Genomic DNA, 21,767 nt, shown 5'->3' with positions numbered 1-21,767 from the left:
ACATCTACGTGCGCCTGCAACGCTGTCGCACACGCCTCGCCGCATCACATCACATGTGTCAAAATAGTCTTATGTCGGAACAAAAAAAAGAAAAAAAAAGTCATATGTCGGTCTGTCGGACCAACATTGGCACAAATCCCAATGTCTCTCCGATCTCCGCTCATCTTCAGAAATTGACGTTCCAGATTCCGAGCACCCACCGAATTCCCCGTGTTACTGCACCCGGGGTATTTAATCTCCAACACAAAAAGGTTACAGGCCCTCAGCCCTCAGGGTCAGATATTTTCGCGAAGGACACGTGGCTTAGGCGAACTGAGGCAAAGCCCAAACCCACCTCTATGGACTATGACCAATTATTTGATTCGTAGAATCTTCTGCTCCTAATTTTCGTTCTAGGGTTTCTGGTCCGATCCTAATTCCTCTAGATTTAGATACCGATACGCCAATTTTCGTTTCCGATTTTCTCTAACAATCATTGGTTCATAGCTTTTGGATATCTTTCTGTATTCCCTACCAATCTGATCTCTGGAAATAGAGGGGCATTGTCTTGGCGCAAAGGTTCATTCTTTTTCCCTAACCCTTAATTTATTTTCCTAGTATTTGAAGATTAATCTGACACTAATTGTATATTGGTGCGACAAATGCAAAGTAATCATATTTTTTGTAATTCATTGCAAGAGAATTTAGTATTTTTTTTAGAAAAATTATTTCCCGGAGAGCTGAAAATTCCAATTCACTGGGTTTTGAATCTTCTTCTTGGAAATTTGGGTAGTGTATGACGATATTATTGTTATTATCCGAATAATTGTTTTTATTCGTTTTTAAATGTTTTCTGAGCAGCCAAATAGAGGGTATGATATTATCACTTTCTCTGATTTGATGAGGAAGAAGAGGAAAGGAAGCGAAACAGATGCGAGCTCACCAGCCACTTTAACATCAACCCATGATTCACCAACGTCGTATTTCACCTCTCATTATTCGCTAGAAGATTATACAAGGTTGAACAAGAAGTGTAAAGAAGATGCCGACACTGAATCCGTTCTTTCTTGTAAAAATAGGCTTGCGGGCATTGCCACTGCTCCAACTTGTGGGACTTCGTCTTTGGTCCCACCAGGGAGAGGTCTCAAGAGGAAGATAGGGTGTATCGATGTTGCCACCCAAATGGGTCGGAAGAACAAGATTGAGGATGATTACATTTCAGGTGCCACAATTGGGAAAGGCAAATTTGGATCAGTTTGGTCGTGTCGGTCTAGGGTTAGTGGAGTGGAATATGCATGCAAAACTTTGCGGAAGGGGGAGGAAACAGTTCACAGGGAGGTAGAGATAATGCAGCACTTGTCTGGTCATCCCGGGGTTGTAACATTGCAGGCTGTGTACGAGGAGCCTGACTGTTTTCATCTTGTGATGGAGTTGTGCTCTGGGGGATGTTTGATTAATCAGATGGTCCAAGAAGTTCAATATTCAGAGCACCGTGCGGCCAATATATTCAAGGAAGTAATGTTAGTTATCAAGTATTGTCATGATATGGGAGTTGTGCATAGAGATATTAAGCCTGAGAATATTCTGCTCACAACTTTGGGAAAGATAAAGCTCGCTGATTTTGGCCTGGCCACGAGAATTTCTAATGGTTAGTTCTGAATACCTCCTACATAGAATGATACTCGTGAATTGTCACTTTTGTTCCCATTTTTATTGTAATTTCTACAGGTGACTTGGTAGCACCGCGAGTTTAGTGTTTGAATGATAGTATGTTTTTGAATGCTACTTGCCCACTAAAAATGTTTTAAATGCATGTTTAGAGCAGCAACAAGTATTCCAAGCACATGAAAATACAGAGGTTGACGGTGGGGTGAAGGATACATCATTTTAATAGATAAGTGATATAGATTAACCAAGAGAGCAAGGAGGGCTACCCCCAGCTTGTACCTTTCTGTAGCTGTTTGAGTCAATGAAGTATTATGCTTTTGCATGGCCCTGATCATGTCTGTCCTGATCTGCTAGCTGTGACAAGAACACAACAGATGAAAAAATCCAAATGGATGGTATCAATTGTAGCTTCTAAAAGAAATCTTGATGAGCATTTTTTCTATAATGTCTATGGTTATACTTGATTGACATAAGATTAAAAAAAAAAAGTATCAGAACGAGCATATGTATATTCTCTACAGGGCTAGTTACTATGTCTATTTGACATCAGATTACGAAATCAGAATCGAATATGGAAGTTTGATGAAGGATGCTCCTAGAAAGTGTTTCTATGTCTTTTAAAATCACAGTTCCATTTGGTTTAACTGCCTTCCATGCATCCCTACATTTAATTCTGATGTCCACTAGACATCCGCATATTGAAAAATAATGTATTGGACAAAGGATGATCAATGTATGCAAGGAAAATGAACCTTTAATACCGTATTCTTTAATTTAGGAATTAGGTTAGATAAGAATTAGACTTGAAAATTTGATTTGTTAAAATTTAAACTAGAGAACCATGGTCATCCTGTAGCCAGTCATCTGTCTCCCTGGAAAAGGGGCAGCTAAGCAGTTCAAACTTGATTAATTAGGTTTCCGCTCATTAGGAGGTGGGAAACCCAAGATTGCAAGTGAAGCAGCCAAGGAAGAGAAGTGTCTCAAGGGGAATTCTAAGGTGGAGGACTTTGGATTAGGCCTCTCGAATTTATTGATCCTTGAAACTATATTTTCATCCCTTTTCCGTAGGCATATCAGACAAGTATCATACAGACTCCCAGACAACATGTAGGTTGCAGAATGTGGGGGACCAAAGTTGTGTCTGTTTCAGAAACATTGCATGGAACAGTCAGCTGCAGGATCAGAAGTGAAGGGGCTCTTTTCATTTCCTCCAGGCAGAACTTTGTGCAAGAGGGTGCCTATCTTTATCCGAAAAACCATTTCTATAATTACTACTATAACTTGAATTACTTTTTCACTTAAAAAAGTTAAGAGAGTTAGTTTTCATATTTGGTATGTAAATAGACCAATGGCAAAGTCAACCCAAGCTGTTCCTATATGCTCTGTGTGTGTGTGTGTGTTTGCGTGTGCATGCATGCATGTGTATTTTATTGGTTGGAGATGATGAAAAAATTATATAAAACAAATAAATCGTATTTTGAGTCTTTACAGGTGGATATTTATATCATGTTCATGCATGATTTTTTTTTTTTTTTTTGGAAAAATATACTTAAGCCTCCTGAACTAACACTTGTTTTTATCATGCCCCCATGAACTGCCAATTGAGACACTAGGATATGTCAAACTACCAAATTATAACAAAAAAAAAAAAAAAACCCTCTATTAGTGTCGGGCATTCAAATGGATGGAAAAGTGGTCATATACAAGTTTTATGTTGTTCTTCCTAACGTACCCCTTGTTTTCTTAAAAACCAAAATTAAAAATGTAAATAGAAACTTAAAAAAAAAAACGAAATTATCAAATAAATAAATGAACCCAACCCATAAGGTTTGGGTTCGGCCACCTAAAATGAAAAAGGAGAGTCATTTTCCAAAAGCGGGGGTATTTTGGAAATAATTTTGTCCAATTGATCATGTGCAATGCATGTGACTACTTTTCTATTCATTTTAATGTCTGGCGTTGACGGAGGGGTCACAATTTGGTAGTTTGACATATCCTAATGTCACACTTGACAGTTCATGGGGTCATGTTAAAAACGGGTGATAGTTCAGGGAGTTTAAGTGTATTCTTCCCTTTTAATTTTCTCTTACTCGGTGGTAGTACCATGTACCTGGTTATATTTTGAAACTTGATATTTGTGACAAAGCTTGTGGGTTTGCATGTCAAAGGTTCTTGTTATTGCATGCCTTAGCAAAGGGATGAGAATTTCTAGAAGGATATTTAATCACTTGTAATGAGCTTGCATCTTCAGTGAAATCATTGTGGATCATCTGCCATCATTTTGTTGGATTTTTCTCTTTTAATTTTTTCTCACTGCTCCTATATATGCCGTTGAATACCAATCCTTTGTTTAGTACCATATTATTGGTCCTGTGTTCTATGTTCCTGCTAGGCTTTTGCTAGGCTTTTCCCTGCTTAAATGTAACTTAAGTTATTAGCGTCTTTCTTGTACATTGTTGATTATCTGTGAAAACTGTCAGCTTGCTTATGAAATGAGCAAATTATTATACTGCAGGTCAGAACTTGACCGGATTGGCTGGAAGTCCTGCTTATGTTGCCCCAGAAGTTTTGTTAGGAAAATACTCTGAGAAGGTTGATATTTGGAGTGCTGGTGTTCTCCTCCATGCTCTCTTGGTCGGTGCTCTTCCCTTCCGTGGAGATTCCAAAGAAGCGATTTTTGAGGCAATTAAGAATTTCGAGCTTGATTTCCACAGTGGGGTATGGGAGTCAATATCTAAACCTGCACGAGATCTTCTTGGTAGAATGCTGACGAGGGATGTTTCGGCAAGGATAACTGCAGATGAAGTATTAAGTAAGAATCTATACCGCTAGCCAGAAATTCCTTACTTCACTAACGGCAAGGAACTTATAATTAGGTCTATGCTAACTTCTCTATGCGCTCCCCTTTTTACCCTGCATACTTAAATAGTCTACAAAATATTTGCTAATCTTGCAAGTTTTGTGTGACGGATAAAATGTTTTCACAGTGAACCTGCCCCTTTCTTTTGACGCGCATTGCTGGTCTGTCAGTTACTAAAGGTCGTATTATGTCTGCTTGCAATGGCCTAGTTTATTCTTTTCTTTGCTTGTTTTCTTTTAACTTTTTAGCACAATTGAGCAGGTCGTGTTTGTGTGTTTTCTTACTTTGTAATTCTGATCTGTTCTTTAGACTAAATGATGACCGACTTCTGGAGATGTTTGTAATTCTTCTATCTAATTGAGATTTGAATTGGCGGTGCTTCAGGGCATCCATGGTTATTGTTCTACACAGAGTGCACGCCCAAGACTCTACCCCTTAGATCGAAATTGAAGAACCATATTGGAGCACCTAGCCGGCAACATGTGGTTGCAGCCGGATTAAAGTCAGATGGAAACAGGATACTTGGCAGCTCTCTCAGTGAGGATTCAAGTCCTGTTTCATTATCTGAAAGTTGCAAGTCAGAGGATCAGGATGACTTTGGTTTAGTCGATGCCCTCGCCACTGCAGTCTCACATGTTCGGATTTCTGGACCAAAGAGGAGTAGAGTGTGTGGTACTACAGGCCCAATAGAGCAGCATGGTTCATCTAACATGAAGGCTAACAATCTCTGCAGAGCTTTTTGATCCTACCGACTGGACTGACTCCACCAATACCACTTTCTCCGCTGTTTTCATTATAGGGATTTGAGATGAGCCTGACTTGGAGCAAATGATAATTACAAGCTGACTCTCCAGATCAAAATGGTGACCTGATAACTTGCAGCTCGAGATCTCATTACAATTCTTTATTTTCGTGTTTGCTATTTTGACCTAATAATGGTTCTAATATGATAAGCTGACACAACTAATGTGTAAATAGAATCTTTGGCAATCTATGATTTGAATTCCCCTCACTTGCAGAATGGGCAAATACGGGCCCTTATTGTAAATATTTGTTAAAAAATTGTAGAATGTTATCTCCTTAAAGAAAAGAAACGTGGGGCTTTTTGTAGTAAGGAATTCCTGGCTAGTGGCGTAGATTTTCTTTCCAGTTGTGACATTTTGTCTCTTTTTTTTTTGAGTCTTATAAAATTTTCTCCTTATGATAGGAGCTCTTACATTTCTTTATTGTTTAGTCGTTAGTGGCTCTTGGATTTTCAGGGCATTTATATTTCCTTCTCTCTTCCATTGACATTGTTTGGTTGCTGTATTCAAAGTCAACTTCCGTTATTGGTGGATCTCTCAACACAACTTCATAAACAATGTTTTCTCCCAGCAACGCCGACAAGGTAGAGAATTGGAAATTTGACGTATAATATTTATTTAGCACTTGACCAGTTAGGAGCAAAATAATTATATCTTAGGACATCAGTCGTAGAGCATCAATTGTATCCACCAAGGAAGATTCTTCATCCACTGCTTGGCTAAAATATTGGCTGAAAACTTCATAAAAAGCTTAAGGTTTTATGAAAACTTCTGTGATCAGGTTTGAGGTCTCTTCTACGTTGCCTCAGAGCATTTCTTACATTTTTCATTTTGTCCTCTATTTTTTTTTTTTTTTTTTGCCTTTTTTGACGTGGAACCCCTAACCCCACCTTCGTGGGACTGGAGTAAACCCCGGATACTGCCCCCTCCTGCAAGAGACGAGTATCGGCTAAGACAGGAGAAGTTGTGTAGGAATTTGCGAAATTTCTTACATTAAATGCTCACAATATTACTTCCCAAAGCATGCTTTGGGTCATGGTTTTTAAAATGTCCAAACCCAATACTGCGTCTTTTAATCATTTCACTTTGGTTGAACGCGGTTGAGTAAACGTTTCTCTAAGAGGACCCTCGAAAGCTAGGAAGACTCCGAAAGGAAATCAACACAAATGAGAATGCGAAGAGAAGGCTCTCTTTGAAAGTCAAAAAGCTTACAACTCTTGAATGATTTGAGAGAAAAATTCCCTCCACCGTTTATATTGACTCAAATTCTTAGAACATTTAAGAATTTCATATACAAAAACGGAGAATGAGCTATTTTAAAGTCAAAAATTTATTTTATTGCATTTAACAGTATACATGATACCATTTGGTGAATCTGTTGTCCCATCATTTAGCAAGTTGTGCAGAACAAACCTGCAGGTATCATCTTCAAGGCATTAGACAAAACAGAAACCGTGTAATTTTTTGTTTAGAACTCCTAGTTTGTGGGATTTCACAAGCTAAAACAGATCACTGCAACTTTACCGGTGAAAGATACTTATTCAACAATTGCGATAGGTCAAGCAAAAATGCACAACTTTGTAGGGAAAACTTGAATATGGATGAAAGAATGCTTTCTTTTATGCGGAAACCATTTCTGAAATGCAGGCATACAGCACAATTATAACCTGCGAATACCGCTAAAATCCTTTCCTTTTCTACATCTAATAGCTAGTGTTCTAAAACCATGTCAAAGATGTCTCATGCCAAGGGGCTTTACAACAGAACCGGTATAAATCAATTGGTCCAGCAAAACCTTCCAATTGAAGTTCTTTGGATGCGGCAGGTCAGCAGTGTGGAATAGTCCTCATTTTCTAGACATCTTGGACCAAAGGAAAACCACAAAGAAACAAATTAAAGCAAAAACAACCACTTGAATGATATGGTTTGAACCATTCTGGATGACGCTCTTATTCAATCTTCTGAGATTGTTCTTGACCCCTGCTTGAGCTTTGATCACTGTCATTTGCTGCAATGAACAGATGAAAGAATGACTTTCAGGAAGGCTGTTCTACCTTTTCTGTCAAGAGGAAAAGGAATGCAAAATGCTACTATCTACTTCATGACTAAAAGCCAACAAACAATTCCAAAGATGTATCAAAGACAAGATAATCCAAAAATTTTCCTTTTTTCCGAGAAGAGAGAGAGAGAGAGAGAGAGAGAGAGCATAGTGAAAAAAGAAATTGTTGGAAAATATTCTGTCCGAAAAGATTCTTATTTGGTGAAACATGGAACCATTGGTAAACATAGCAGAAAGTTCTCATCATTTGAATTCTTTCTTTTTTTGATGACAAGGAACCCCTTCAAGGCAAGGTCACTTCATGTATTCACTTCTGTTAGGTAAACTTTAGATTTATGTAAAGCGCTCTCTCCATACAGATTGGGTAATACTTCAGCTTCGCCGACAGACTAGCCCTAATGAATTATTTGCACCCAAAGGAATTTGAACCTTAGACATCATGGGATTACCACAAAGACCAATACCCTTTCCACTTGAGCCAACCCCTTGGGGTTATCATTTTAATTCTTTCTTATAAGCACAACAACAATCCACATGTTATTACTCTTATCATCCTTTCATTCATTTTTATCCGATGTTACAAATTCTAAGTAATAAGTTCTAACACTTACTGTAATCAGCTCTCCGTTTTGAATTTTTTATATTACTACATGCTCACTGTAGTAATCCCTATTCCTTGCCACTTTCAGCAGACCAGTTATATTTTTTTTTTACTTAATAGACTTGTCATGCTCAATTAATAATTTAATTAAAGTGATAGTTCCTCTGACAAAATTCAGGATATCCTGACAGTAACAACAACTAAGAGGTAGTACACATCTTAAGAATATACTTGTATGTGTGAAGCAAAGGTATTTGAACTTGCTATACCAGCTGACTAAGAAAATCATTCTGAAATCTTGCTTCCGTCCCTATATCTTCAGCAACCTGCACCAGAAATCTTGAGATTAAGAGAAAAGGGGACGAGTAAAGTAAAAAATATAGAAAATTGAACAAATAGATTGCATAGACTAATCAAGTAAACATGCCTATACAACAATAAGTTGAAAACAAATAAAACAATTGATAAAGGAAGATCAAACAAATTTGAAAATCATAATGATTTAAAGCAACAAAACTCAGACATCATGTGTAATAGTTAGCTAGACACAACAACAATTTAAGGTTTGAATCTCTGAACAAAAACCACTTGAGAAGAAGGTAAGTGATGAAAGCCACATCATATACACTAGAAAACAACAACTATATATTGAATACATCTTGTATCCTAACAGGCGTCTCCCAACTTTTTTCCCAAGCATATAACAAGATCACATGATATAATAATAGTCTCTATTATGACAAAAAGAAATCATCTTCAAAGCAACCCCTCAAACTATGCGGACAAAATGAGAGGAGAAAAGAGAAAAGACATGGTGGACATTTATTCGTGTTTTCATGCATATGCTATGTGGAAAACTTATGCACGGGGTTGTCTTAGCATCTGCAAGGGAAAGAATCACATGAACTATCATAATGTGTAAAAGCAGGAAACCTGATAAAATAATGGTTACCACTTTATATAAAAAAAAAAAAAAAAAACATGACCCTTTGTGCATCAAAATACACACTTGATCCATTTCAAAATAAGGAAAGATGGACGCTGTTTTGAGTGTCCTAGTTAAACCCGAAGAAAAGCTAGTGTTCATGGTAGCATATGGAGATTATACAATACAATGATTATTAAGAAATTAATCAACAAAGCACTGGAACGAATTCCATATTGAATGAAATAAGAAAACTCTCTAGGAAAAACTTCACTTGCCACCCTTGATTTTTCATTACTTTTGCAATCATACCCATAAACTAAATTGATACTTTTTAAAGTTTAAGGGCATGATTTCAAAAGTGATGAAACATCAATGGTTGTAAGTGAAGTTTTTTAACACATCCGCAATATTTAGATATGAATAACTACAGAAGTACTGAAGAATTTTGGGGCCTTTCTTTAAAGAAATATCTGATAGGCTGACTATATTCAAGTAAATTTCAATTGCAACACAAGAAGAAGGAGATGTAGGACCAGAGACCCTTTCGAATGGAAGCTAGGGACAAATTGCAACTTAGGTTTCTTTTTACAGATTTTGATAGGATCAACTGATCAACTCATTTTAAGAGTATTTATGCCCTAATATGTCCCTCAAGAATTAAGAGTTTTTGTTTATAATAGTTAGGAATCCTAATCGATTAAAGATTAGGAACCCCATTAATTAGGAATTAATTAAGAATTAAGAGTCATTACTTGTTTTGATAATAAGAAATTAATTCCTTTAGGATTTCCTAATACTCTTGGGATAAGGAATTACAATCTTTATAAAGGCATATTTTGGATTTCTTACTATTAATCGATTGTTAGTCATATTTCAATTTTTTTTTTTTTTTTATAAGTCATATTTCAATAAAACTATTCTTTCTTTTATAAGTAATCAAAATATGATTAAAAAGCGCCAACCCAAATACACAGAAAGTATACAAAAGATAAACCTAGCCAAAATATAAATAAATAAATAAAGAAAATTATGAAAACCAGACAAACTAAGATGCCAAGCTAACCCGTGGTAAAGAGTATTGAAGAAGAAAGACTTTAGTTCCACCACCGTCTTCTCACGATCTTTAAAACTTCTATTATTTTTTTCCCTCCAAAAACGTCACATTAGGCAAGACGAAACTATCTTCCACACTACCCTCCCCAACAATTGAAAATGTCTACCACTCATCTAAGCATAACCCAAGCTAACTCAACATGACTAAGAATAGCATCCCATAACATACTAGCAATCTCACAATTGAGTAAAAAATGACCCATAGACCCCCGACTCCTCTTACACATACAACTACAATCAACCACTATGATATATCGCTTCCTTAGGTTATCCACGAGGATCTTCCCTAGGGCGGCCGACCAAGCAAAAAACACTGCTCTCATAGGGACCTTATTCTGCCAAATACTCTTCTAAGGGAAATGAGTACCATCATGGGGAACAAGGACATTGTAGAAATATCTAACATCGAATAGTCTCTCTTGGAAGGAGCCCAACAAATCTTATCTTCACCTTCCCATCTTAATCTAACACAACAAATTGAAAAACAAAGCAAAGACATCCACCTCCTAATCAAGTGCCCCTCTGATAAAGCCTGCATTCCACTTATGAGAGTTACTAGATAATTCCAAATGATTTTCTGTTTTCCTTATTGCTTCTAGTTTTCTTATGATGGGTTCTAGATCTTCTTTTTGAGTTAACGTTGATCAAAAAGGCCTTTCACTGTATCACAAGGCCTTTTTAGGACTTTGAATTCAAATTCCTTGCTTTGGATCAAAGGTCCTAGGTTCGATCTCCTTATGATAATATATGGTCACATTGTTCTCCTAGCTAGAACTATAAATACAAAACATCAGTTGAAACAAAATTGACCACCTTAATACAAATTAATTAATTATTTAGAACACAAAACAATTTCCCAGGAACTAGGGTACTGTACTGAGTAAAAAAATAAATAATTCTACTGTTACAAATCAAAACTAAGTCCAAATAAGAAACCTCTTGCTGGCTCGCATATCCCAATATTACTAAAGCTAATAGCAACCAATAGTGAAATTTGTGACTGGTGTTCGAAACGTAACTAACCATTACCAAAGGAGAAAAAAAAAAAGAAAAAAAAAGCACTACCTCCCATTATACACGCAATAGAGATGCAAATGTAGAACATGCACTGAAATACATGAATCAAATATAAGAGCATGCACTCATATATCATATTTTGAATTATTTTCAAGGCAAATAGCCTCTTATACTAAGTCAAATAAAACAGCTTAAATTTCCCTTCTGTATTCAGAACAATTTGCATAGCAAAGCTAATTCTTTATACTTTAATACTCTGAATAGAACCCCGGGAGATGCAAGAGCATCACCAACATATGGCCAATGTTTGACTTTGTTAGAATTTTAATGCCGCCATCTACCTCTAAAACGAAGATGCTGAATAGTAGCATTTCGGACCCCTAATAATTTACATATTTTTCCAAATGCTTTCTAAAATGGAGGCGTGCCAGCTCGAAAAGCAATTTGTCTATTTAAAGTTGTATTCTCTCAAGTGGTACAGTAAAGAAAATGCTCAAGACATGGGCATGTTAACAACTAGTTCACTTTGCACCTCTAAAGACAATTTCACTCTTCATTGTACAGCACATAATACTCGGAACAAGTAATTACAGAGAACAAATACAAATTGTAAAATCCACACAAACATTAGATATCAAAGTTGCATAGAACCCACGGTCAAAACCACCTAAAAATATTATTCGCCCTTATTTATTTATTTATGTGCATCATTTTGTTTCGTTTCACAAGCCTAATCAATATATTTTATGCAATCAACTTGTAATTGAAAAAAAAAAGAAAAAAAAAAAAAAGGCATAAAAATTGAAGGACATACGTGTCTCAATTTTCTGACTTGGCTACGGAGACCGGTGATCTCTTCGTCCAAATCCGCGTGCATCGGATCAATCCGCAACTGAATTTCATCAGAACTAGCCCCTGGTCTCGTGCTAAGACCCTCTCTGCAAACCCAAATTTACACAACATATTGCAAATTTAAAAGGAAAAAAAAAAAAAAAAAAACAGAACCCCTCGAAATTTTCAAAAGGAGCATAACATGAGAGAAACAGCGAATGGAAATCCCAAGTACCTTGATCGGTACGGGGCAGCACCGCCGTAAAAGGAATTGGACGCCATTCAAGAAGGAGAAGAAGAAGGAAACCCTAGAACGAAGAAAAGACCGACTGGGTGTGATAAAATAAACTTAAGAATGGAAAACTTGAATATAGGAATGACCTATCTATAATGGAATCTGGCTGATTAAAATAGAAAATACAATCCGAGAGGCGAGAATAAACTGAAAATGTTACAGAATAAAATTTGCATATAAAAAATATATAATTAACCTAAAGAAGAAAAAAAATCACACAAACAAATAAGACAAATATCAAAATATATTCTTATATATTCTAACAGTGTGGAATCGATTCAATTCAAACGGCCAGCGAAATTCAGAGGAAGCAGATAATGATGGCCGGTCTTGGCTGGCTTCTGTACGCGATTTCCTGCACGGGATTGTTGATGGTGACTGATGATGCTGTTGGAGGATAAATCCACCGTTAGTTTTTATGATCGGACGGCTTTAAAGATAGGACACCCGTTTTCTTTCTATTTACGAGCTTTGGCAACACTAGTCGGATCGTTGGGGTCAGCACGTGTGCAGTTGGTTAAACGCGAGGCAAATATGCGTTTTTATTATTATTATTATTATTATTTTAAAAGATATGCTACATTCAACATAAGTAGGGGTGTAAACGAGTTGAGCTACTCGTGAGCTTACTCGAGATCGGCTCGAATAAACTCGACTCGTGCTCGAATCGATTATTAAATGAGCTACTCGTGAACACGAAAATCAAACTCGATTATTAAACGATGCAAACTCGTATAAACTCGACTCGACTCGACTAAAGCTCGTGAACCCGCTTGTATAAGGATCGACTCGTTTATTAAGGCTCGACTCGTATATATATATATATATATAACTAGTTTTATAATATAGTATATTAATAAATAATATACTATATGTAAGCATAAATTAAGTAATAAATAACCATAGTTATTAGTTAGTATATATTAATTGGTTATAGGTATATAAAATAATAAAAGTGAATAATATCAATAATTAATTATTAGTCATATGATATAATGACAATTTGTATACTTAATCATATTATTCATTTTATATAATAAGATTATATGGCTATATGATCATATAATAATATAACATTGTGTCATATGACATGTAAATATAAAATATGCAATCACTTTATTATATGTTATGAGTTTATCATTAAATACTTAATAATCATTACATCACGTGATCTAAGATCTAAGATTTAAGATCATACGAGTTGTTAAATCATATTAATACATTAAATATGCTATCATATGATAATACTTAGATCGTATGATCATATAATATTAGTATTATTAGTAGGTAGTTATAAATTATGATTTATGACTCATAAATTCATAATGATCAATTTGACCATATTTAATTACGTATTATAGATTCATAGATAATTGTAATTCAGATTCTAGACTCATTGGTAATTGCTTTATTGTTTGCTTTTATTGCAAAATTCTAATACGTGCAAGTGCACATTATTTTGAAAATTTGTGGTTTAATTTTTTTTTTTTTTTTTTTGCTAAAGTCAATAATTTAAATTATGATACGAGCCGAGCTCGAGCCGAGTACTCGAGCTCGAGATCGACCAAAATGGCCGAGCTCGAGCTCGAGCTCGGACAATAGTTTTTGTTACGCGAGCCGAGCTCGCACAAGATTTTTCAGCTCGTGTCGAGCTCGAGCTCGAGCTCGAGCTTTACTGTTTGTTAAACGAGCCGAGCCCGAACAGGCAATACCCGCTCAGGATCGGCTCGTTTACACCCCTAAACATAAGAGAAGTGGTCGGCCGGTCGTTAAACCAATCCACAGGAGTGATCAGCCGCCTAAAACACATGAGGTGGCCGATTCACTCCAAACTTAGTTTGTCCACCTCAAATCACTTTATGGTGGTCAGAGACGGAGGGAGGGGGGACTGGCAGGGGCCATGCCCCCCAAATTTCTTTAAAAAAAAAAAAATTCTAAGGTTTAAAAAAAAAAATTCTAAAAAAAAATATATATAAGCTAAAAAATTAAAAATTTAGTTTATTGACCCCTACTAATAATTTTTTTTTTAACACTGGCTCCTGCCCATAAGAACTTCTGACTTCGTCCCTGATGGTGGTTAGACTGCCCCGAGAGGTGACTAAGAACCTTTTTATAAAAAAAAACTGTAAAGGTATTTTAGTAAATGTAATTTTGAACTAACTATATTTTTATTATTTCACGTTAAAAATGAGTATATGCATGCTTGTGTGCTGTGCATTTGAAAGTATGGTGGTGGGAGTGCGTCATGCATTTATTTATTAAAAATGGTTAACAAGATTTTAAGAATTATGGTAACTTCTATCACATATAAAGTATAAATTACCCAATTATCACTTGACACTTGTAGAGTTGTAGTTCGTTTATTAAGAAATGCTATTTTATTATGTTGATTATTTTTAATGTAATTATATGTAGTTAAATATTATCAGTAAAAAAAAAAAAAAAAACTAGTGCACTAAAAAATCAGCCATTCACCGAAGAATCTATTGCTGTTAAAAAGTACGGAAATTTTAGTGAGATGGAAGAAATTTTTTTAAAACGATTCTTTGTTGTAAGAATGGTAGAATTGTTTGGTGAATCTCATGGACAAGAATCAGGTTCATGTAAAAAGAAATAACATAATTGATCCGGTGAATCACACTTTTACCTACCCACGTACACACCTAATACTCATCGATGTATGACTAATTGTGGTCCGTACAGGTTTTATATATAGATAACCCAAATTCATAATTGATTTACAATATGAGTTGTAAAATAATAGTAATAGTAATGCTCCGATTGTTGCGACATAAAATGATTTTTGTCGTAAAATAGTTTCAGGGAAGTCATTTTTCTGAAAAATATTTTTCGCCGAAATTATTTTTCAGTTTTTGGTACGTACGTACAGAAAATAACAAATATTTTTTATATTTTTATTCAATCATATTAACCTATAAAAATCATTTTTTATTCAAAACATATAAATATTAATGTAAAATAATATAAAAATCATCGGAGACGAGATTCTGTCACTAATTGACAGGATTCCAAACACTTTTATCGGATTCTGGCTATAAGATAAATGTCGGAATCCGGACAGTTTCGTCAAAATCAGAGTTGGCCGGATTCCGCCCAAAAATACCGGATTCCGGCCAAAACTGCCGGGATCTGGCCAGAACGGCCGGACGCCGGCATACTGGCAGGAAACTGCCAGAACCATCGGAATCCGGCCGTTCTGGCCAGATCCCAGCCAGTAGGTAGGGATTCGGCATGCCGGCCGTTCTGGCCGGGATATTTTGGCCAGATCTGGCCGGCCAGCCGTTTTGGCCAGGTGGCCGGAATACAATCAGATTGGTCGCCGGAATCTGGGCCGATTGGATTTCGGCGAAGATGGCCGGATTCCGGTGACATTGACTTAAGGTTGTCGGATTTCGGTACCGGCAAAATTTCGGTGATAATCGACTGCTTTAACGTGAAGGTCGACTGTGTCGTTTAAAATGAGTCGAATGCGTCTGGCGTCTTCGGAAAATGATTTACGCTTTTAAAAAGCGTAAATCATTTTCCTGTTGACTATTATTTTCGCCCCTACCAAACACCGGAAAATACTAAAATCATTTTCCAGAAATTATTTTACGCCGAAACAAACGGAGCATAAGATAAAAATATACTTTCTAGCATTATTCATCATTGAAAGCTTAAAACTATGTTCAATTTTAGTGATGGAATCTCAACAAGAAAAAAAAAATTACTCCATTAAATTAAACAATAACATGCTGTATTAGGATATAATTTTCTCTTTACATGTCTCACTTGGAGATCCGGTAATATAACCGATTAAAAACATAATTAAAAATATCACAGGAAGCAATGAAAAAAATATTATTGTACGATAATATTATATAACTTGTGCATAACATAAGACATATTGGTAAACCACATGTGGTGGTTCCATTCACATAAATTACATCTCATATGTATTGTATTGGGAACAAATTATGCAATATTATTATTCAAAAACCACTTCCCGAAAGCAATTATTCAACTGATATGGCGGTTGGTGGGGCCCATGCGAGTCAAAGGTAACGTGTAGATGTCCCCCAAAAGAAATTAGACGCGTGATCTGCATCAGAGCCATTAAAGACGGAGTTTTTGTGCATGTTGTCCACACCACAATGGTTGACAATTCCCCTAGCAATATATTCCTGCGTGCGTGTGCACTTTCATCACCAGTCCATCTCTCAAACGCCACCGTTTCGAATCGTCCATCGATTGCCTTCCCTCGTTGAGACTTGAGAGATCGACGTGACGGACGGGTGGGCGGTGGGTCCCACGCGGCGCCTCACTAGGCTTTATGTTGCGCCTAAACCCCAATCGCGCTCCCATACTAGTGGGAGTTTTATTTATGAAAAAACACATTTATTAGTTTAAAGGAAAAACAAATTAGAAAGATGGGAAGCGAAGGTGAGATCGTGAGGAAGCCGAGGTTCCTATGCCTTCACGGGTTCAGAACAAGCGGAGAGATTCTCAAGAAACAGCTGGGGAAGTGGCCGGAGTCCGTGCTCCAAAAATTCGACCTCGTCTTTGCCGATGGTCCTTTTCCGTCCCAAGGCAAATCTGACGTCGAAGGAATTTTCGATCCTCCTTATTACGAATGGTTCCAGTTCAACAAGGTCTGTTTTTCTCTCTTTCAGCTTTCTGTTTCCTTGATTTCATTTGTTAGCCCTGAAGAACGGCGTTTGACTTTCGAACAGGAATTTACGGAGTACACGAACTTCGATGAGTGTCTTGCATTACATCGAGGATTTCATGATTAAGCACGGACCGTTTGATGGTCTCCTTGGTTTCTCTCAGGTACAATTATTTTTTCAATGATTTACATTGTACATATAAAAAATGAAAACCAATAATTGAATTGAACAAGTAATTCGAAAAGCATTCAGTTTCGTTTGTTAATGACAAACGACGATTCGCAGGGGGCGATATTGTCCGCTGGGCTGCCGGGGATGCAAGCGCAGGTACGTGTAAACAGTTGATTGGTTGACGGGTAAAATTGAGATATGATTTGGTTGCTAAAGTGGGGCTTTTGGTTTTGGTTTTGGTTGAATGGTTGCAGGGCGTGGCGCTGACGAAGGTTCCTAAGATTAAATTTCTCGTCGTTATCGGAGGCGCCAAGTTCCGGGCATCATCAGTGGCCGAGAATGCATATTCGTCACCGATTCAATGCCCGTCCCTCCACTTTTTAGGTACTTTCGTTGGTTTTTTTTTTTTTTTTTTTTTTCCGAGATTCGTTGGTTGTTTCTTAATCTATTATATACCATTTTTGTCATAGTAAGTTATGCAATGCAACAAAAGGATGGCTTATTATTATAGTAAATTGTCTTTTTCATTCAAAAAAGCGCCGTACGACCACAACGACATGGCAGAGATAGGCAGATAGCCGCGCATCACTCAGAACAAGTCAGAGTACGCGCGCGGCTACCCTTTCTCCGTTGAGGAGATCTAATATCCTCTCGGGGTCTCAAAATATTTATTTGAATTTTTTTAAATTCGGACTTATGATTATGATAAATTATTTATAAATTTTATTTAATTGGATAAGTGGTTGGACAATCTAATTTTTATTTAGTCGGAAAAATTTCATAATTGACATCTCACAATTATCTGTTCAAATTCTCTTAAATTTTAAAAAATAATTTGAGAGGATCATAATCTTACCGCAGGAAACCACGTGACAACCCTTTTGTGTTTTTTTTTTTTTTTTTTTTTTTTTTTTTTTTTTTTTTATGTAAAATGTTAGTACTAGATCTGCAAGCATATTTAATATTTGTTTATTTGAAACGCAGCCAAACTATTTTATTAAATAAATCTAAAAAAAAAAATATTTTTTTAAATGTAGACCCACCAAGAACACTTCTCATTTATATTATTTAAAGCTTGTCCAATTAAGGATGCCTTTTTTTTTTTTGGGTAACCCCCCAAAAAAAAATTCTTTTGTTTTAATATATTTGTCATGTTTGTTGACCCACCCACGTGATTTGAGGATGGTGCTTATTATATTACAATACATATTATATTTAATTACCATAAAGTCTGTCCAATTAAGAGTCCTTTCGTTTCATTATTTTGTTTGTGTTTATTCGTTGGTTACATTCAAGTTTCCAACTCTATATTTTCTAATGTTCTCGATAGAAATCCCATTTAATTTAATTTCTCAACAATCTATAGATTTTTTTTAATGGGTTTTCTCTTTATCCCATAAATCCTTAAAAATCTCTACTTCTTCATTTTCAGACGTTAAGTACAATTCTAGGCCAAAAAAAAAAAAAAAAAAAAATTATAATGAACGTTTTTGACCCTCATCATATAATTTGATTTGGCGGCTAATAAGCTTAATTGATAGTAAAACCAATAGAGAAATATTGCATTGTTGCAGGAGAGACGGACTTCTTGAAGCCATATGGAAAGGAGCTCTTGGAATCTTGCGTAGACCCTGTCGTGATTCATCATCCCAAGGGCCATACAATACCCAGACTTGGTAATATCCTAATTTACGTGCTCTCTCTTTACAATTCTTGTACACGTGGATGCATGTGTGACGTGTTATTGATAGAAAAATTAATTTCTCTTTTTTTTTTTTTTTATAATGTTTCAGATGAAAAGAGTTTTCAAACTGTGGAGAGCTTCCTTGAGAGGATTCAAAAGATGTTGTCCGAGAAAGAAGAGTAGTGACGACGACTGGCGATGCTTTTACGAGGATGCTTTGCTGGCATTAGAAAATAATATGTGATCTCTTGTCATAGCTAGGGGATTTTAATTCTGAACCGTCGGATATCGTGATATTATATAGCAAAACCCACCCAGACTTTTCATCATCATTTACTACAATGGCCTTTTCAACATCCAAAAGGACACTTTTTCTAATTAATTTATAATTAACCGCACCAGACCTTTTGTTAAACACATTTTTCGTCTAATGTATCAAAGAATTTAAACGGAATCAAATTTTTCTCATCACAACCGCCATAAGTTCAAACTCATTCTCATTCAATGTGTACTAAAGAAAAAGACAAGTCAAAGAATTGTAGAAAAGAAGCTCGTATTTCTGTATAATAAGAATGACCTATTTATAGTTAAATGATACTCATGTTTGAGAGGAAATTCAGTAAATACAAAACCAATAAATAATACGTATAATATTTACAATAGCTAATATGGTAGAGAATAATGTTTAAAACCTCTTGGAGTTGGTATGAAAATATGATTGATAATTTGAATACGTTACTAAATATCACCTCCATTCATGGCATGGCTATTGATCATGTCGAAATAAAAGCTAATATGGCCGCTCATCGTTTGGCGTTGGCGGCTCTCCAACAATCGTTGGAGCAAATTTGGATGAAAGAATATCCTTTTTTTATTCATGATATCTTAATATCAAAGAGTACTTGTGTATAAAGAGTTTAACGAATAAGACCTACTATTTAGTACATTTGGGTCATTCTATCATTCTTCAATTTTGAAAATCAACTATTGGATTTATAAGACTCACACATGACTCGTGTTAGTCCTATAGATCCAATGATTGATTTTTAAAATGAGAGGATGTGAGGAATTGATTATTACTTTGAATTATGGTAATCCTGTTATAGCAGTTCCTGAAATGAAAGTTCCTAATATGGAATCTTTTTGTAAACAGAATAATAACTAATTAGGAACAATTAATTATGCAGAATATTTTTCACATCATAGATATTTCATTTCTTGATTAATATTCTACAATATTTTCACCACTTAGCTCTTTCTTTTTCTTGAAAAATATTTTGCAATATTTTTTATTTCCTAGCTTTTTCTTTTTCTTGAGAAATACTCTGCAATATTCTTTCTTACTTGGCTTTTTCCTTTCTTGAATAAACTAATAAGTTTTGACACCGAATTTGCCAATATTAAAAACCTAACAAACTTCCTCTTTGACAGCTCGGTGACAGAACTAATTATAACAAGAAGCTCAAAGTTAAGAACAATTAAGGCGAAACATAAACGACAATCTTTGAGTCTAACGTGTTTTCTGAAACATAAACAAACCATTAAACGCATAGAGATTTGAAGTAGCAAAACTCATATTACCATAAAGATGGATAATAGATTACCATGCGTTTTTTAGATTTTTTTTTTTTTGGTTAACCCGACCAAATGCAGAAAACTTTTAACATGTTCCTCAATAAGACAAAAGGCCACGATTTTGGACCTTTGGATGCAACCAACGGCCACCGGCCACGATTTTGAAAATTGAGAAACTTAGATTGCCAAAATGCATCAAGATTGGAAGTTCGTCAAGAAGGCTTACTTTTGCCGCGTAGGAGAAATTCGTCAAGAAGTTCACAGCAGTAAATTCTGTCCATTGCTCCATTAACATCGCTGCAAAGGAAACACAAAAGGTACCCCCATGTGACATGTCTGTCCATTTTTCAAAGGTAACACAAATAAAAAAGTGAACCATAGTCTGGAACTGATTTCAAAGTTATAATAAGACCTACATCTTAAATTACTATGGCAACAAAATCATTGGTGCATTTTTCTGGATCATGTTAATGTTCAAATGTTGCACATATACTAAAGCAACATGATCATCACACTGGGACTTGTTGCGAGAACCAAACAGAAATATTAGCTTGATGATTAATGCAGCCACCTGATGGTGACAGGGTTTTCACGATAGTCATGGGCAGAAAGCAGTCAGATACAACTAAATTATTTACCAACAATGCGCACAAGAAGGGCTTAATGTCTAACAAAATCCAAGATGAGGGTCGAGTCACGCCTAAGTATATACACAATAAAGTTATAAACAACAGAGTTACTATGTTTATTGGGCTACAGAACAAGGTGGGGCTTGAGTCATGGGCAAGGCAGCATAGACAGTGCAGAGAAAGGCAAGAAAAGGAGGGAGAGAGAGAGAGAGAGAGAGAGATGCCGGCTAGCTTTAATGATATCCCACACAGTACTAGAGTAATGGAGACAAAGAACGAGAAGAAAACCCTTAAAATTAAGTGAGGAACACTGGAAGGCAAGACTGATAGTAGTTTGACAGAAATGTAAACCACGGCTTTCTTTTTAAGACCTTCTCAGTGTCATTCAAAGTGGGAGTGCAAACCCATTTGAGTAAAGGGAGGAGAAAGTAATATAATGTAGAATTATCTAGCAATAGAAATTCATTCAGAAGGCCTTTCTGGAAAATTATGTTCGATGCTAATTTATGGAAGGGATTAATTATTCCAGATCTTATCTAGGTTCTGCGGGCTGCCATAGCACATGGAGTAGGGCTGTTATGTGAACAGAAGGATGGGGCACCCTCTATAATATGAAAAAGGGCAGCATTTTATCAACCAAGCTTAGCATGTTCAAAACCCAGCAAACAAGTTTGATGATAACAAGATGCTTATAGCTGTGTCTATCATTTATCAGAAGAAATTGCAGAATTAAATGGCAGGTCTTTAGAAAAAAGTAGCTCCGGCACTACCTCCAGGAAGAAAAAAGAAGAAGAAAAAGTCAGCCAATGGGATCAGAATAAACAAAATCAGGTACATGAATGTGACGTTAGTTCAATAAGTTGTGATTTGTTTTTATAGAGGGA

General features: G+C 35.9%; 2 protein-coding genes and 1 pseudogene across 3 annotated transcripts; 2 read left to right on the top strand and 1 right to left on the bottom strand.

Annotated features, from left to right (window-relative positions):
- Positions 1 to 266: 266 nt before the first annotated feature.
- On the top strand, positions 267 to 5,625 carry LOC133870981 (serine/threonine-protein kinase PEPKR2). The gene is made up of 4 exons (XM_062308301.1): positions 267 to 558; positions 841 to 1,627; positions 4,163 to 4,459; positions 4,892 to 5,625. Exons 2-4 carry the CDS (start codon positions 880 to 882, stop codon positions 5,248 to 5,250), a joined length of 1,404 nt encoding a protein of 467 aa, XP_062164285.1. The 5' UTR covers positions 267 to 558; positions 841 to 879; the 3' UTR covers positions 5,251 to 5,625.
- Positions 5,626 to 6,908: 1,283 nt separating this feature from the next.
- LOC133871872 (bet1-like protein At4g14600) lies at positions 6,909 to 12,611 on the bottom strand. 2 transcript variants are annotated; one of them, XM_062309318.1, is made up of 5 exons: positions 12,419 to 12,611; positions 12,095 to 12,167; positions 11,843 to 11,966; positions 8,240 to 8,296; positions 6,909 to 7,318 (listed from the first exon to the last, which is right to left on the bottom strand). In XM_062309318.1, the coding sequence occupies exons 2-5, from the start codon at positions 12,139 to 12,141 to the stop codon at positions 7,157 to 7,159; spliced, it is 390 nt and encodes a 129-aa protein (XP_062165302.1). In that variant the 5' UTR covers positions 12,142 to 12,167; positions 12,419 to 12,611; the 3' UTR covers positions 6,909 to 7,156. The 2 variants fall into 2 exon arrangements, with proteins under 2 accessions (XP_062165302.1, XP_062165301.1); XM_062309317.1 differs by lacking the exon at positions 12,419 to 12,611 and having other exon boundaries at positions 12,095 to 12,393.
- A 3,895-nt stretch (positions 12,612 to 16,506) lies between these two features.
- Positions 16,507 to 19,011, top strand: LOC133870911 (uncharacterized; annotated as a pseudogene).
- The last annotated feature ends 2,756 nt before the right edge of the window (positions 19,012 to 21,767 follow it).

The sequence above is a fragment of the Alnus glutinosa genome, chromosome 6 (genome assembly GCF_958979055.1).
Source record: "Alnus glutinosa chromosome 6, dhAlnGlut1.1, whole genome shotgun sequence".
Lineage (NCBI taxonomy): Eukaryota > Viridiplantae > Streptophyta > Magnoliopsida > Fagales > Betulaceae > Alnus > Alnus glutinosa.
This window is presented reverse-complemented; position numbering and strand designations above follow the sequence as displayed.

Excerpts from the sequence above, each read along its gene's own strand:
- LOC133870981 (XM_062308301.1), top strand. The coding sequence starts at position 880 with ATGAGGAAGAAGAGGAAAGGAAGCGAAACAGATGCGAGCTCACCAGCC. Across the intron at positions 1,628-4,162 it reads GGCCACGAGAATTTCTAATG|GTCAGAACTTGACCGGATTG; the intron begins GTTAGTTCTGAA and ends ATTATACTGCAG. Across the intron at positions 4,460-4,891 it reads AACTGCAGATGAAGTATTAA|GGCATCCATGGTTATTGTTC; the intron begins GTAAGAATCTAT and ends GCGGTGCTTCAG.
- LOC133871872 (XM_062309318.1), bottom strand. The coding sequence starts at position 12,141 with ATGGCGTCCAATTCCTTTTACGGCGGTGCTGCCCCGTACCGATCAAG. Across the intron at positions 8,297-11,842 it reads AAGTCAGAAAATTGAGACAC|GTTGCTGAAGATATAGGGAC; the intron begins GTATGTCCTTCA and ends TTTCTGGTGCAG. Across the intron at positions 7,319-8,239 it reads ATGATTTTCTTAGTCAGCTG|CAAATGACAGTGATCAAAGC; the intron begins GTATAGCAAGTT and ends TGTTCATTGCAG.